The sequence below is a fragment of the Hibiscus syriacus genome, unplaced genomic scaffold (assembly GCF_006381635.1).
Source record: "Hibiscus syriacus cultivar Baekdansim isolate YM2019G1 unplaced genomic scaffold, ASM638163v2 tig00111022_pilon, whole genome shotgun sequence".
In the NCBI taxonomy this organism is placed as follows: Eukaryota; Viridiplantae; Streptophyta; class Magnoliopsida; order Malvales; family Malvaceae; genus Hibiscus; species Hibiscus syriacus.
Genome location: NW_024062956.1, coordinates 4,630,654 through 4,645,510, shown reverse-complemented (window position 1 = coordinate 4,645,510; position 14,857 = coordinate 4,630,654). Strand labels below are relative to the sequence as shown.

At 39.2% G+C, this 14,857-nt stretch overlaps 1 protein-coding gene and 1 pseudogene across 1 annotated transcript; one reads left to right on the top strand and one right to left on the bottom strand.

The window, feature by feature from the left end:
* The first annotated feature begins 1,717 nt into the window (after positions 1-1,717).
* LOC120150628 lies at positions 1,718-3,799 on the top strand. Its single transcript, XM_039163269.1, has 11 exons — positions 1,718-1,890; positions 1,987-2,046; positions 2,137-2,238; positions 2,344-2,427; positions 2,510-2,628; positions 2,712-2,813; positions 2,931-3,047; positions 3,143-3,208; positions 3,300-3,366; positions 3,489-3,542; positions 3,617-3,799. The coding sequence occupies exons 2-11, from the start codon at positions 2,014-2,016 to the stop codon at positions 3,797-3,799; spliced, it is 927 nt and encodes a 308-aa protein (XP_039019200.1). The 5' UTR covers positions 1,718-1,890; positions 1,987-2,013.
* A 1,327-nt stretch (positions 3,800-5,126) lies between these two features.
* Positions 5,127-14,648, bottom strand: LOC120150371 (annotated as a pseudogene).
* Between the last annotated feature and the right edge of the window lie 209 nt (positions 14,649-14,857).

The window sequence follows — 14,857 nt, the reverse complement described above, 5'->3', positions numbered from 1 at the left end:
GAGGCACTAGGTCCCTTAATTAAAGTCAGGAATTCGAAGTATGGCATTTGTGAAGGGAGCAATATGGGTTGGGAGGGTCTTCCTCTCATCTGTAGTACTCGATCTGGATTAGTCAGTCAATAAATCAGATACTAGTGATTAATTAAAAAAAATTGATAATAATCGAATATAAATAAAAATATCTTTTTAAGTCTAATAATAAAATGTATTTCAATCACAATATCCTTATGCAAGTATTGTTATTGGGAGATTCGAATCTTTCTTCTTAAAGAATAGTATTTCTCAAATTATAAGCTAAGGAGTATGATTACAAATTAAGGGATACCTAGCGGAGTTGATACATCATGTTCTCCCATGTCTTTTATTTTAATATTAACAAATAACATTAATTATTTTTTATATAATACAAATATAGAAAAAGTTAAATACAATATTATGAGTTGGTTTTCGATTTAAATTTTATATTATTTAAAAGATTAACCGTAATAATTAATTTCAACGATAAATATTTATATTATTTATAAAAATATTATTTTAAGACAAATCCAACTGGGATTGCGACATCCTTAATAAAAGTCAAAAAGGTATGAACACGTGGTGGCCAGATAATAGCGAGTTCGTTGTGTTCCCTATACTCGAACTTACTTCATCGCACGTTCTTTATAGTTTATAACAAACCCCGTTTATAGCAAACCCCGCGGATAGCGGCGCGTGTCCGGAAAGTGGCGCGTGTCTCTATACACATTACTTAAAAAAAACGGCCTCTCTCTCTCTGTTCTTCTATAAAAACTGCTGAGGAGTTCGACCTTTGCTTTGTCTCTACGACATCGTTTCCTTGTATTGCGGAAGTTGACTGCTTTAAGACTTCTTTTTTACCAATGATTCTCCCCTTTTAAGTCCATGCTTTCTTCTGTAGGCTTTCTCGTCATGTAAATTATAGCAAAAAGAAGACTTTTGGTTTGTTTTTCTAGCTTGGGTATCTCTCTATCGATCTGGGTTTTGTTTTTTCATGCAATGATGAAGCCTTTCGATTGTATAAGTTCTCTTGAGAACTCTCCGTTTCATTCATTTATGGGTCTGCAAAAGGTTCTTCCTTTTCTTTTTCGTGATTTTCTGTTTAAATTTTGCTTCTTTTTCCCTCTTCTTCTTTTGTTATCAATGTCCATTAGTACCTCATAGGGTCCTGTGGTTTCTGAAAATGGCAGTTATGTATGTATGTATATATTAATATATGTATTTGGCTTTTCTTGTGATTATAGTTTAAGATATTATAACTTAGTAAAGTGGGAAGGATTGGTTAATTGGTATTAAGTAATTGGTAGTTCCTGGTTGGTGTTTACCATGAGAAGAAAGAGCTAGTAGAATTCACATGTTTGAATTTAATTGTTTTGAAAATGGCAGTAATTTTGACATACATACATACATACATACATACATGCATACATGCATACTTGAGTTTGCCAGTTTTGGATTGCATTGTTTATTTTACAGCAATGATGTTTGAATGATTCATACTTTTCAAATTGCTTGATTTTCAGTTGCTGTCCTCCTTGTCCCTTGTTTTATGTTTTTCATGTTTTGAACAATGGCGATTGATCGATGGTTTCTTAGACAAATTTCGTTGTTGCATATACACTTTGTAGTGTATAATAAAACTCGGAAGCCACTCTTCATAGGACGTCTTTCCGATTCTCCTCCGTAAAATTTGAAGTGTATCATGAAATGTGATTCTAAATTCTTCTGCTTAAATGTTCCATTACCTTGCAGGCTTATGTAGTTTCAGAACCGAAGAATAAGAGGTCATGTCTCTGCAATCTCTTCATCGTCGCGTCTTTGATTTGCAGTGCTTACTTCATTAGTAGTGCGATTATCACTAAGGAATACAAAGATGTATGTATTCCTTCTTTTCGAATTTCTTGTTGAAGTTTGATTGTTAACAATTCATGGATGTCTTTTATTCGAACATCTGTAAATCTATGTATACAGAGATTATCGAGTTGGGAGGTGATTAATATGCTTCAGAATTCAAAATCCGATACGTGCCAGGTCAGTTGTCTTTAGGGGAAAGAGCTTTGCCGCTCGTAAAATCTTTTGAAATGTTCTCCATCTCTCGAAATAATTTCCTTTCCCTTGTAGATTCAATGCAGGCCTCCGGGGAGTGAGGCGTTACCTCAAGGCATTGTGGTCAAAACATCAAACTTGCAAATGCAGCCATTATGGCACAATGGTGTAAACAACGTACCGTCGAAATACTTTACTGTAAAAAAAAAGGTCTAGAATTAGATGTTGTGATGCCGGTTGATCTTATTTGATTGTCTTCTCTGCATTATACTGCAATTTCAGGCCAATCCCGAGCCATCTTCAAACTTGTTGGCCATTGCTGTCGGAATAAAGCAAAAGGAAATTGTTGATCGAATTGTTAAAAAGGTGCCTCGAGTTCTCCAATGCTCTTTTCAAGCTCACTAATATCTTATTATATTTAAACTTAATAACGATCATTCCGGTGCAGTTTCCGGCAAGAGATTTTGTTGTGATGCTGTTCCACTATGACGGTATTGTGGATGAATGGAAATATTTCGAATGGAGTGATCGGGCCATACATGTGTCTGCAATGAATCAAACAAAATGGTAACATTGCTTTTACCAAGATGTTTATCTTTGCCGAAAGCTTCTTATTAATGCTAATCAGCTACTATCGTACTTTGTTGCAGGTGGTTTGCCAAACGTTTCTTGCATCCGGACATAGTCGCTCAATACAAGTATATATTCCTCTGGGATGAGGACCTGGGAGTAGATAACTTTGATCCAATCCAGTATGTATTCATGTCACCGTAACGATGTCTGAATTCACAATCATGCACACACATGTAACACTGTTTCTGTTGATTCGTTTCAAATGGTGCTTAAATCGTATTAAAAACCTTGTGTAGTTATTTGTCTATTGTTGAAGACGAGGGACTTGAGATATCACAACCAGCACTCGATCCTGTTAAGTCGGAGGTTCATCATCAGATCACCGCACGCCAAAGGAATTCAAGAGTGCACAGGTTAGGGGGAAATTAAGAGTTAAAACTTCGCTACAACATATGATGTTCTTTAATCTCGCTCGTTACGACATTTATGATCCATGTTGTTTGAATAGAAGGATATACAAGTTTAAAGGCAGCGGAAGGTGTGATGGTCGCAGCACTGCTCCTCCATGCATAGGGTAAACTACTACTAAATTCACGGCCCCTTTCATATAGCGACAACCTGTTGCATCGATTATTCTTAAGCGGTTAATTTGTTATGCTTTGCAGTTGGGTGGAAATGATGGCTCCCGTATTCTCGAGAGCCGCCTGGCGCTGCGTATGGTATATGATCCAGGTACGAAGTACTTTCATATTGCCTATTCAAATATCATTGCTTCATGTACACGTAGTTGTGTACCGAACTGCACCATTTTCGGTTTTACAAGAACCATTTTCTAATCTTTCATTGACCTACAGAATGATTTGATCCATGCTTGGGGTCTCGATATGCAGCTCGGTTATTGTGTGCAGGTAAATTTTCTAAACCTGATAGCATCCTTGTCCGATTCTCGTCGGCATTCCACTGATATTCAACCTTCATTCAGGGCGATCGTATGAAAAATGTCGGAGTCGTTGATGCTCAGTATGTAGTTCATTTCGGTCTTCCTACCCTTGGCGTTAAGGATGAAAACGAGGCAAGTATTTCATCGGAACAATTTAAATGGAAGGGTCTTATCTTTGGTCTAGACAATATTACCCGACATATGCACGTCGGATTTCACTACTAATCTCTACAGTCCATTATCTTTTCGGCGATGCAGTTAAATTCCACGGAACTTATTATTACTCGGAAGGAGCACTTACCTAAATCGGAATCACCGGTCTGTTTACGTAACCTGAATTTTCCCGACCTAAAAGTCTTTTAACGATTTGTAAAACCGTTCATCTTTGAAATTGCAGGCACCATCCGAATCCCGTAAAGTCGACAATAGACCTGAAGTAAGGCCACCTAAACATAGCTTAAGACATATATGTATGCATTTTTGTATGTACGTACGTACATATAAATACGTACCGAATGTGCAACCGTATTGGTGTAAACTATACCATGCTAATGTTTGCAGGTAAGAAGACAGTCCTTCGTCGAAATGCAGATGTTCCGAAGAAGATGGGAAAATGCTGCGAAGGAGGATAAATGTTGGGTTGATCCTTACCAACAATCAGCTAACGAAAGCACCCACTAATTTATTTATTTAGGTCTAATTACAGTTTTCATCCCTCTACTATATTGAAAGATGAGATTTATGCCAAATGGAAGTACAGGGATTAAATATCAAGTTTGAGTATAGTAGAGGGACCAAAACCAAATTTGACCCTTATTCATCTGGTCATTGAGTTCTTTTTTATTCATTTATTTTTGCTATGTAATAGATCATCTGTGCTTGTCAATTTTTGGATTTTGGATGTTATTCATTATTCATTAATGTCAATAACATAATGTAAATGTAAAATTACATTTTGATCCCTAAAGTATTAAAAATTGCATTTTGACCCCTGTAAATTAACTTTTATGTTGACCCGAAAAGGTTTTCCAACATTGTCCCAACTTACACGGAGATAAAAGAATTAGGTGATTGCTTTACAATCTAACATAATTTGATGTAGACGTTTAAAGGTCAAATTATGATTTTGGTCCCTTGGTTATGCTTAAATTTGAGATTTAATTCACATATTTCAATTTGGTATACTTTGTTTGTTCCTTGGTTATTCGAGTATTTCTTGTAAAATGGTATTGTAGAATTCCTTATTTTTATAATATCATTGATTAGTTTAAATAAATATCACTACTTAGCTATTCTTATTAAAAAGTTGAGATTTTTTTTATTTAAAAAAACCTGAATTAACAATCGTGTAATATTTCTTATCCGATTCGGATATTCGGTCGAATAGATGTTACATTATTCATAACAAGGACCATTCGAAAACAGGTATAGATATTGTTGGTTAAGTAAGGATATAATTTCGAGTTTCGATATTTTAAATGTTTTTAAAATAATTTAAGTATCGATACTATACAACCAATGATAATAAACCGAGGCCAAAAGCCCAAAAGAACTCAACATATATGTTTTTATCTTAGTGTCAAAATAATGGTAAAAACGGACAGTATCACTTGAAAACCATGGCCTAAGATCGCACTGATGGGAAGAACTTGTTGAGATTGAAGGGCAAGGAATAGAACTCCTCGTTTCTCGGATCCGTTTTTTTTTTTTTTGATAGAAAGGCCCCATTAAAATCCTCCTTCAATCCCTCCATGTTATGAGAGTAACATGAAGGAACAACGAAGGAGGAAAAGAGAGCCAAGAAAACTTTTATTCACAAGAACCAGATTACAAGCTTGAACAAACTCCTACACTTCCAACGGAAGAACATAAAACTTAACACAAACATCCAACAAAACAGGGAGGAACAATTCCTGTTAAACAACACAACTATAACCAAAATCACCCTATCCCATCTTTAGCAAGTTTATCAGCTTCCCAGTTTGCCGCCCTTGAAGTATGCCTAAAAATAATATCCTTTCCAATCAAAAGTGAAATTATATCCTTCACCAAGGATAGATGCAAAGGAGGGGTTAAACCCGGATTCTGAATCCACTTCAGAGCGTTAGAAGAGTCTGATTCCAAGATAACTCTTTGATTTGCGACAAAATCCAACTCCCCCATAAGACAAATCCCTCTTTTGATAGCCAACAGCTCAGCCAAAATAGGAGGACCACCCCCTACTGCTTCAGAAAACCACTGAAGCAATAGACCTCTGCTATCTCGAAACAGACCACCAATACCTCCTTTTTCCCAACCCGAAACCATCGCTCCATCAACATTTAACTTTAGAAACCCCTCCGGTGGAGGAACCCAGCAAGCAGGTTGAGAGCAAACCTTTCTTGATCTACCAATCGAGTCAGCAATTTTCAAATCACCTACTAGAGAATCTAGAGGAATACCCACATCCTTGAAATGAGCACTAAACCAGGAAGCCACTCTGAATCTAACAATGAAAGATAATCTGACCAAATCCAGCTTGCCTTTCTTAAAGATAATCTCATTTCTACATTTCCATACTGACCACATCACTGCCCTAGGAATGAATCTCCAAATCAAAGAGTTAGTCATTAAATCATCCCACAAAATTAGAAATTCCATTGTACACTTTGGAGTCACCAATGACACATCCCACATTTTCAAGAAGGAGGACCACAGACCCCACACAACCCTACAATGCAGAAACAGATGAGAAACTGATTCCACCTCCCTACCACACAGAACACAACGTTGGTCAACAATCTCTGCAACACCTCTCTTTGCTAACTCCTCTTTAACCGGTACTCTATGTTGTACTAGTTGCCAGACAAACAATTCCACCCTTGGAGGAGCTAAACCAGACCAAATAGTCTTATCCCAATTCACTTGATTTTGCTCAGAATCACGTTGTACATAAAAAGCTTTTATACAAGATTTAGCTGTAAAATTTCCTTCACCATTCCCTAACCAAATCCAACAATCATCTGCAGTGGGAAAAGGAGAGGTATTATTCAACATAGAAATCAATTGCATCCACTGTTCTACTTCCCAATCAGCCAAATTCCTTCTCATTTGGATGTCCCACACCCAACCCGAAGCATTATTTTCCCTAAACTCTTTCACTTTACCCGATTTATTAATTGAGAGAACATAAAGTCTAGGAAACAACGATTTCAGGGGAACATCACCCAACCATACATCATTCCAGAACTGCACATCTTCCCCTTTCCCCGCCTTCAATCGCATATTCCTTTTAAGACATTCTCCAAAATCATCACTATTGAAGAAGTTTTTCACGACACCTTTCCAAATCCACGATGCACGAGCTGGCACCGAATTCTCCAAAATAATAGATTTGGGATCCAAATTGTAGGCGGCACAAATCACTTTCTTCCACCAAGAATTCTTTTCAGAAGAAAACTTCCAAACCCATTTTCCTAATAAAGCTCGGTTCAAAAGTGCTAGATTAGGGACCCCTAGACCCCCCATATATCTTGGTTTAGAGACCGACTTCCACTTGACCCAATGGATTTTCTTCTTATCAATCGAATCCCCCCACAGAAATGAAGCCATGATAGAGTTAAGTTTGAGTATCACAGTAGCTGGGATTCTGAACATAGACATAAAATAGACCGGAAGAGAGCATAGCACCGATTTGACCAAAACCACTCTTCCCGCTACCGACAGAGAATTAGCTATCCAACCAGTCAATTTAGCATTAAATCTCGCCACTATCGGATCCCACATAGCAGCCGAATTCCTCTTGTATCCCAAAGGCAGACCTAAATATTCAGATGGAAGATATCCAACCGAGCAGCCAATAACTTCAGCCCAATTAGTTAGCTCCCCTTCTTCAACATTGATTCCAAAAATCCTGCTTTTACCTAGATTTAACTTCAGCCCCACCAGTAGTTCATAAATCAGTAACACTCTTCTAATATTCCTCAACTCACGAATGTAACCTTTACTGAAAATTATAAGATCATCCGCAAATTGAAGGTGTGACAGCTTGAATGCTCGGTCCTGCAGTCCTAACTCGAACCCCGAAAACAATCCCATATCTACTGCTTTAGTTAACAGTAAATGCAACAACTCCGTAGCCAAATTGAAAAGCATAGGTGAAAGTGAACAACCCTGTCTTAAACCTCTGGAAATATGAAATTTCTCTGTTGGAGATCCATTTAACAAGACCGAAATCTCAGCAGTTGACATGCACTGGAACATCCACGACCTCCACTTTTCACCAAACCCCATTTTGCTCATAATTTGAATCAAAATTTTCCAATCTACCGAATCATAAGCTCTCATAAAATCCACCTTGAAAACTACTCCCTTCAGCCCTCTCTTCCTCCAAAAATCAATACTCTCATTTGCAATGAAAGAGCAATCCAAGATATTCCTCCCCGGAATAAAAGCAAATTGGGACTGACTTATAATATCATTGAGATACAAACTCAATCTTCTAGCTAAGACCTTAGAGATGACTTTATAAAGACCTCCCACTAGGCTAATTGGCCTAAACTCTTCCAACCCCTCCGGATTTGCCTTCTTTGGAATAAGAGAAATAAAGGAGAAGTTAACCTCCGGCTCCCAAACCTTTCCCACATAGAAATCCCTAAAAAACCTCATCATATCATCCTTCAAATTAGGCCAGAACTTCTTAAAAAACCCTAAGTTCAGACCATCCGGACCCGGAGCTTTGTTGATATCTGAATGAGCAATAGCTTCCCAAACTTCCTCTTCAGAAAAAGGCTTCTCCAAAGCTAAACACTGACCTTCGGACAACTTGAGAAAATCCAGATTTAATTCCTCTGCCTCCAGGGTGTTTGTTTGATTATACAACCTCTTGAAAAACTCCACCACTGAAGCTTTTACTGACCTTGGGTCTTCAACAACTTCACCATCAACTTTGATAGCTTTTATGTAGTTTATCCTCCCTCTAATTACTGCACTATGATGGAAAAACCTTGTGTTCTTATCCCCCTCCAATCTCCATTTCAATCTAGACTTTTGCATCCAAATTGATTCTTCCTTCTTTTGTAACTCCCATAATTCTCTCTTTGCTTCAACAATAGAATTCATTGACACCAAAGAAGACCCTTGTTGCAATTTTATTTCCATATCCTGTATCTCAGTCTCCAAGGTTCTGATTCTGCTTGGTAATTGGAGAAAACCCTTACCAGCCCAATTTTTTGCGACATCCTTCACCCGGTTAAGAGTTTTGGAAATGGGTCTCGAGTTTTCTTGTGTACCCCGATTGAACAGTTCCTTTGTCAACAGTTCACTAAACCCTTCCTCCTCCAACATATAATTAAACAATCTAAACGGTTTTGGCCCCCAATTGCACTCCCTATTCTCCAGCAGAATAATATTGTGATCAGAAATGGACCTAGGCTGCAGATTTTGATTGATCATTGGGAATTGCGAGAAAAAACTATGATCAACTAAAAACCGATCCAATCTCTCAAAAGTGGGAACTTCCCTGTTATTACACCACGTGAACTGACCTCCCACTAAGGGTAAATCGATTAGATTTGCCTTAGAGACAAAATCTCGAAAAATATTCATCGACGTCAAATTCACATCACCACCCCTTTCTCTTCCTTCGTCAAAAAGGCATTAAAATCCCCACCTAAACAAACTGGGCAGTCCACCTGTTCCAGAAAGGAAAGTAAATCCCTAAAAAATGGCTCTTTATCAGCCTCCACACTTGGACCATAAACATTTATGAAACAACAATGGTTTGTCATACCATCCAACCAACCCTTTAACGCCACAAATCTAGTTCGGATGACCTTTTCCTTCACCACAAATACCTTCTGATTCCACATTGTTATTAGACCACCAGCCGAACCTACAGCAGGCACAACTGCCCACCCATTAAGGATTTTACCTCCCATTTTCCTACCTAACATAGTGCTAACAATTTCCAATTTGGATTCTTGCAAAAATAAGATAGTTGGTTTTTTCTCCTCTACAAATCTCCTAATGGCATGTGCTTTAACCTTCCTACCCAGACCCCTAACATTCCAACACATAATGGACCATTCTACCATCAAAAGCATTTTATGACCATACCCCCTAAACCAACTACCACCCCTCAATCATCTCTATCCTTCACCAAAGGAACAACTTTGGTCAGGAATTCATTTTCTCCGCCTTTAAACTTTACCCCCAATAAATTGGATACTCTCCAACACTCCATTGCTTCTGTCCTCCTCTGATTCTTTTCTCCTGCTCCAATACCATCATCCATACCATCACAACTTTTGGCAATCCTCCTCCTAGCATAAACTTTATTCTGATATCCTCTCTCGACATTATTACCCGATACACTCCCCCCAAAAGGTCTTCGCATTGATAGAGACACAGACTCATTCTGCATACCATATCCAACCTGTGTATCTGAAATTGAAGGCTCAGTCTTCTTTCCATTCTTCTTTGGTGATGGACTAAACTGCTCAGGCCCAAATACTTCCCTCCTTCCCATGTTGGAATAAGCCCATCCTCTTGAACCACTTTATCTTTCCCCGAGGAGTCTCCTTGCAAGCTGACCACCTTTTTTCTCCCATCAGAAAAAGTCCCTGACACAGTCTGCTTGCTGCAACCTTCACCTAGTACTGTCCCCTCGATACAAAGGTCAACCTTTGAACTGTCCTCGGCTTCAGTGCTATTTTTCAAACTCCCCTCGTTCATTGGTCCACCTCCCTGTGAAGAACCTCGGACCCACTCTTCAACCCTGCTTCTAGAGTCTGACATCTGCTGAGAATTAACCTGCCCTTGCAGACCACCTCGATCCTCCCCTTTGCTCCCCTCTGACGAATCCCTCTCCCACGGAACCACTGTTCCTCCTTGAGAACCATCTTCATCGACCCTTTCATCATCTTCCCCTTCCTCAAGCTCAGGGAAGAAATCATCACTGCTGTCTACCTTAATCTTGATAGTAAAGGACCTTCCAAGAGTATTAAAAATGACATATGGAGGGATGTCAAACGGACTTTCAACTCTTAATAACATCTGAGCCACCCTGCAGTCAACTCTTTGAGCTGTCTGTTCTTGAATCTTCACTAATTTGCCCCATCTCGATGCCAAACTAGTAAAAAAAGAAACTGACCAGCAGTTTAACGGAACGCCCATCATGGATACTGAGCAGTAAGGTAATGGAACACCCTTCTCTTCGATCACCGGCTCCAACCTTTCAAACCAAAAGGACAAAACTTCCCATTTATCTTCTATAGCTGCTTCCTTCTCCTCCACAGACCGGAAAACTACCAAACATGCATTTCTCGCATAACCCCATCTAACTACCTTAACATTGATTCCATCTGTTCTCAATGCCCTTTGCACAAACTCAACCTCAAATATCCCTTTAACGATACCTGTTAATGAAGTCCTCAGCCATGCTCTTTCCTCCAAAGGAATGAAGAAATCCATGTCGTTCTTCTCCTCTCTCCTATCCCCAAGGTTTCTGGATTGCTGACCCTCATCTTTTTTCACACCTACTACTGTATCCTTATATGTTCTGCCATCCTGGAACCTGTTCATCATCTCCTTCTTCCTAGCCTCAACCACTTGGCTAGATGCATTTTGCCTTTTCGTAACCTCGACACCTACACCTCCAGCCTCCACTACTCTATTGCGATTCAAGTTCCTCGGACCACTACTCCTCTGATATTTCGCAAAAGATACTAATATCCTCCTCCCATCAACAAGGACGTTGTTCATCTTCTCCTTCGCAGCAATCAAATCCTCCTTACTCGCAAAATGCACAAAAGCAAACGTCTTGTTCTTGTAGTTGGGTCTGCTATTAACAAACGGAATAAAAACTTTAATCACCTTACCAAAACGGCTAAACTGATCCCACAATACCCTCCTATGCACTCTCCTACTAAGATTATCAATGAAAGCAACCCACGATCCTCCTACAACACCTAACATTTTAGTTTAGAATTCTGGTTATGGAATTCATTAAGGATTTGATTAGCTAACATGAAAAAAATTCAAGTAAGATTCCTGATATTTGCAGTTTTTTCTTCTTTATGATCACAGTTGTATAAAGTTGTGATAAAAACCCAAAACCCATTCTCGGATCCGTTTTGAACGATCGAAAATTGTCCCACCACTACATTCCGCGATCCTTCCTAATGGCGACGTCTTCCCCGTGCAACGTGACTTCGAGGAACATCTCCAATAAGCCGGCAACGAATGCTTCCGACGAGCAAGACACGTTGATCATGTCATTGAACTGCAAACAAACAAGAGCTTAAGGTTCAAATGTCCCATGAAAGCTGTAACAAGGGTAAATGAGAGTGAGATAGTTACCCATCTGGCTCTGGTGTGAATCGGACCGTAACCGTTAACTGCTGTGTACTCATTGAAGTACTGTGGGATCGATAAGCCGATGAAAACAGAGAAGCCTTGTATGAACTTTGTTCTGAAGCTATTTAAATTGCAGAACTAAAGCAGTCCGAGACCAACCGAACCTGGACACGTAATTACGACGAATCTTGAATCATGAAGCTCTTGAATGGAACATAAACGATGAGGCTTTGATTTGCACAAGACTCACCTACATATGCAAAGAAAAGACAATAAAAAGCTGCGATAATCGGGGCTGGAATGGAGGCGAATACGGCCCCGAATTTACCTGATCAAAATCCATGGAAAGGTATAAGTACATACGAAAGAAATAGACTGAGAGATTGACATTTTAGAACTTACCAAGGATGGAGAAGAAGATCATGAACCCGGCCGATATCTGGACAACTCTTCGACTGCCAACACGAGTCAATGCCAACAAACCGGCGTTCTCACTGCATAAAATGCATGGAAGGTTCAAATAGGTGTATACATTTCAGTGCAAACAGTCAATTCTCACAAGGATCTTACACCGAAACAGACGATCCATTCCCGGTTCCAAATATGCCGGAGAAGAGAATGCAACGCCCTATGATCAAAAGAAAACATGACATATTAGAACCAGAATCACGAAGAGAATATCGATCATAAAACATTCTATCTGCCAACCGATACCGCGGCTAAGAACGGAAGGTGGCGGTGGAGTGGCACTTGCATATATTGAAACAACAATGAAGGTACCAGTAGACTGTTTAATCACAAACAAGATTAGAGACATTAACAGATTCCATTCAAATTTAGCAGACAATAGCAAAGATTACGAAACCGAGAAACAAACATCTACTAGATCAATAAACGAAGCTGCCATCATAGGGAAAGATTCTTCGGCATCGAACAAAGGAGCTCCCCATTGAAAAGGATATGGAACTCTTATCATTCACAATGTGTTTTACAATAACAACCAGCAATGATAATCATAATGCCTTGTGAAGGAAGAAACAACAGTGTCTTACCAAGGAGCAGCACCTATAATCCCAGCTCGATCGGTTCGACAGCTTAATTGAGTTTTCGCTCCGGTGTTCTTATATTCCCCACCAACGGTGAGCAGGTGAGCATATATCCAGACAATCACAACCGAGAATATGACAGCCATTGAGATCGTTACAATTCCAAAAATTCATCAAACCTGTATTTAGTGTCACTTTTGCTGCAAAAAATCGAAACTACCTGCGACAAAATTACAAGAAGGATGATCTGTGGTAGGCCGATCTCGATGCATTTCCCAAGCTACAGAAGAAATATCCAGACTTGAGCTGAAGAGCAGAGATAGCACAGGAGAAAGAAGATGCTGATACATACCACTGGAAAACCGAGTTCATAGAGCCCAAAGCCGGACATCACAACCAGCGGAACAGCCGAAAGTGGACTTAAGAACCTAGACAAGCATTGAAAGGCATAAATTACATTGAGTCTCCGATTAAACACTAAATTGAACATACCAACATCATCATGCAAAACTTACCTAACAACATTACGCCGAAGGCCGCTAAACCCGAGAACGATCTGAAGAGTCGAGGCAACGATAAGAGGACCCTGGATCGCACGCATTATCGTCTCAAATTTCTGCATATTTGATAGATCAAAACCAGTCCAATTCAGATGTTAAGGTGTACATAAGCACATCACATGTATATAGTACAAAACTTCATGAACTTATTGAAGCAACCTCCTGAGGATTCACAATGTCGCTATATCGGCCGGCCAAGATAATGGAAAGGGTGGTCGGCACAAAAGTGTAAGAACCTCCGATCACCGCCGGTAGACGAGTACCGAAAAATGTTTGAAACAATGTATTCACCCCGGCCAAAAATAGCAATGTCTGGATCATCTTGGCTTTCTCTTCCTGATGCAGTCGCATACATAATTTGAGACAAAAATACACAAGAGAGAGAGAGAGAGAGAGAGAGAGAGAGAGAAACTAGTTGATTATTTTGGGGGAAAAACATACATTTCCACCTCCCATCTGAGGAACCAGTGATGTTGGTATAAGAACAGTGGTCCCAAGCATCACTAAGTAATGTTGAAAACCCAGTAATATAGCTTCAGCTGCAATGAGAGAGAAAATACATATTTGATTCAAATATTAACACTTGAATATAGCTGAAAAAGAGAAGAAGAAGACATAAACACTTGAATATAGCTAGAAGAAGAAGAAGAAGATATAAACAATTGCATACAGTTAGAGGAAGAAGAAGAAGATATAAACACTTGCATGTATCTAGAAGAAGAAGAAGAAGAAGAAGAAGAAGAAGAAGATATAAACACTTGAATATAGCTAGAAGAACAAGAGGATACAAACACTTGAATATAGCTGACGAAGAAGAAGAGCTCACGCCAAGGAGGAGGACAAGTAATGCAATAGGCAATGTTAAGCAATTGATCCCTGACTGGATGTGGTAGTATTTCTTCTTGCTTTGGTGGTGGCGCAGCTCCTCCACCACCACCAGCACCTCCTCCGCCTGCCATTTTCCCCTTGCTTCAAAACAATCCAAAAATCAAAACTTTATCAAAACCCACACTCTAAAAACCGAAACCCAAATTGCCAAAAGTGGTTCCAAGTTGAGAAAACGTTGCAATAAACCAACAACAACAAAAAACCCAGAGAAAATATCACAAGTCCCCTTGCAATGGAAAGTGAGAAAGGTAATGGACAAACTTCATTGAAATGGCAGATAAAAGAATAACAGAACAACAGTCAAAGGAAGTATGATTAAGTAATTCAATGACTCTGCTTAAGGCATCATAAGGTGGAGTTTGTTTACACCAATGAAAAGAGAAAGAGAGTGAGGTCTGAAGAGGAAAAAACCAAAAATTCCTTTACGGGGTTTGAAGTTTGAACTAAACGGG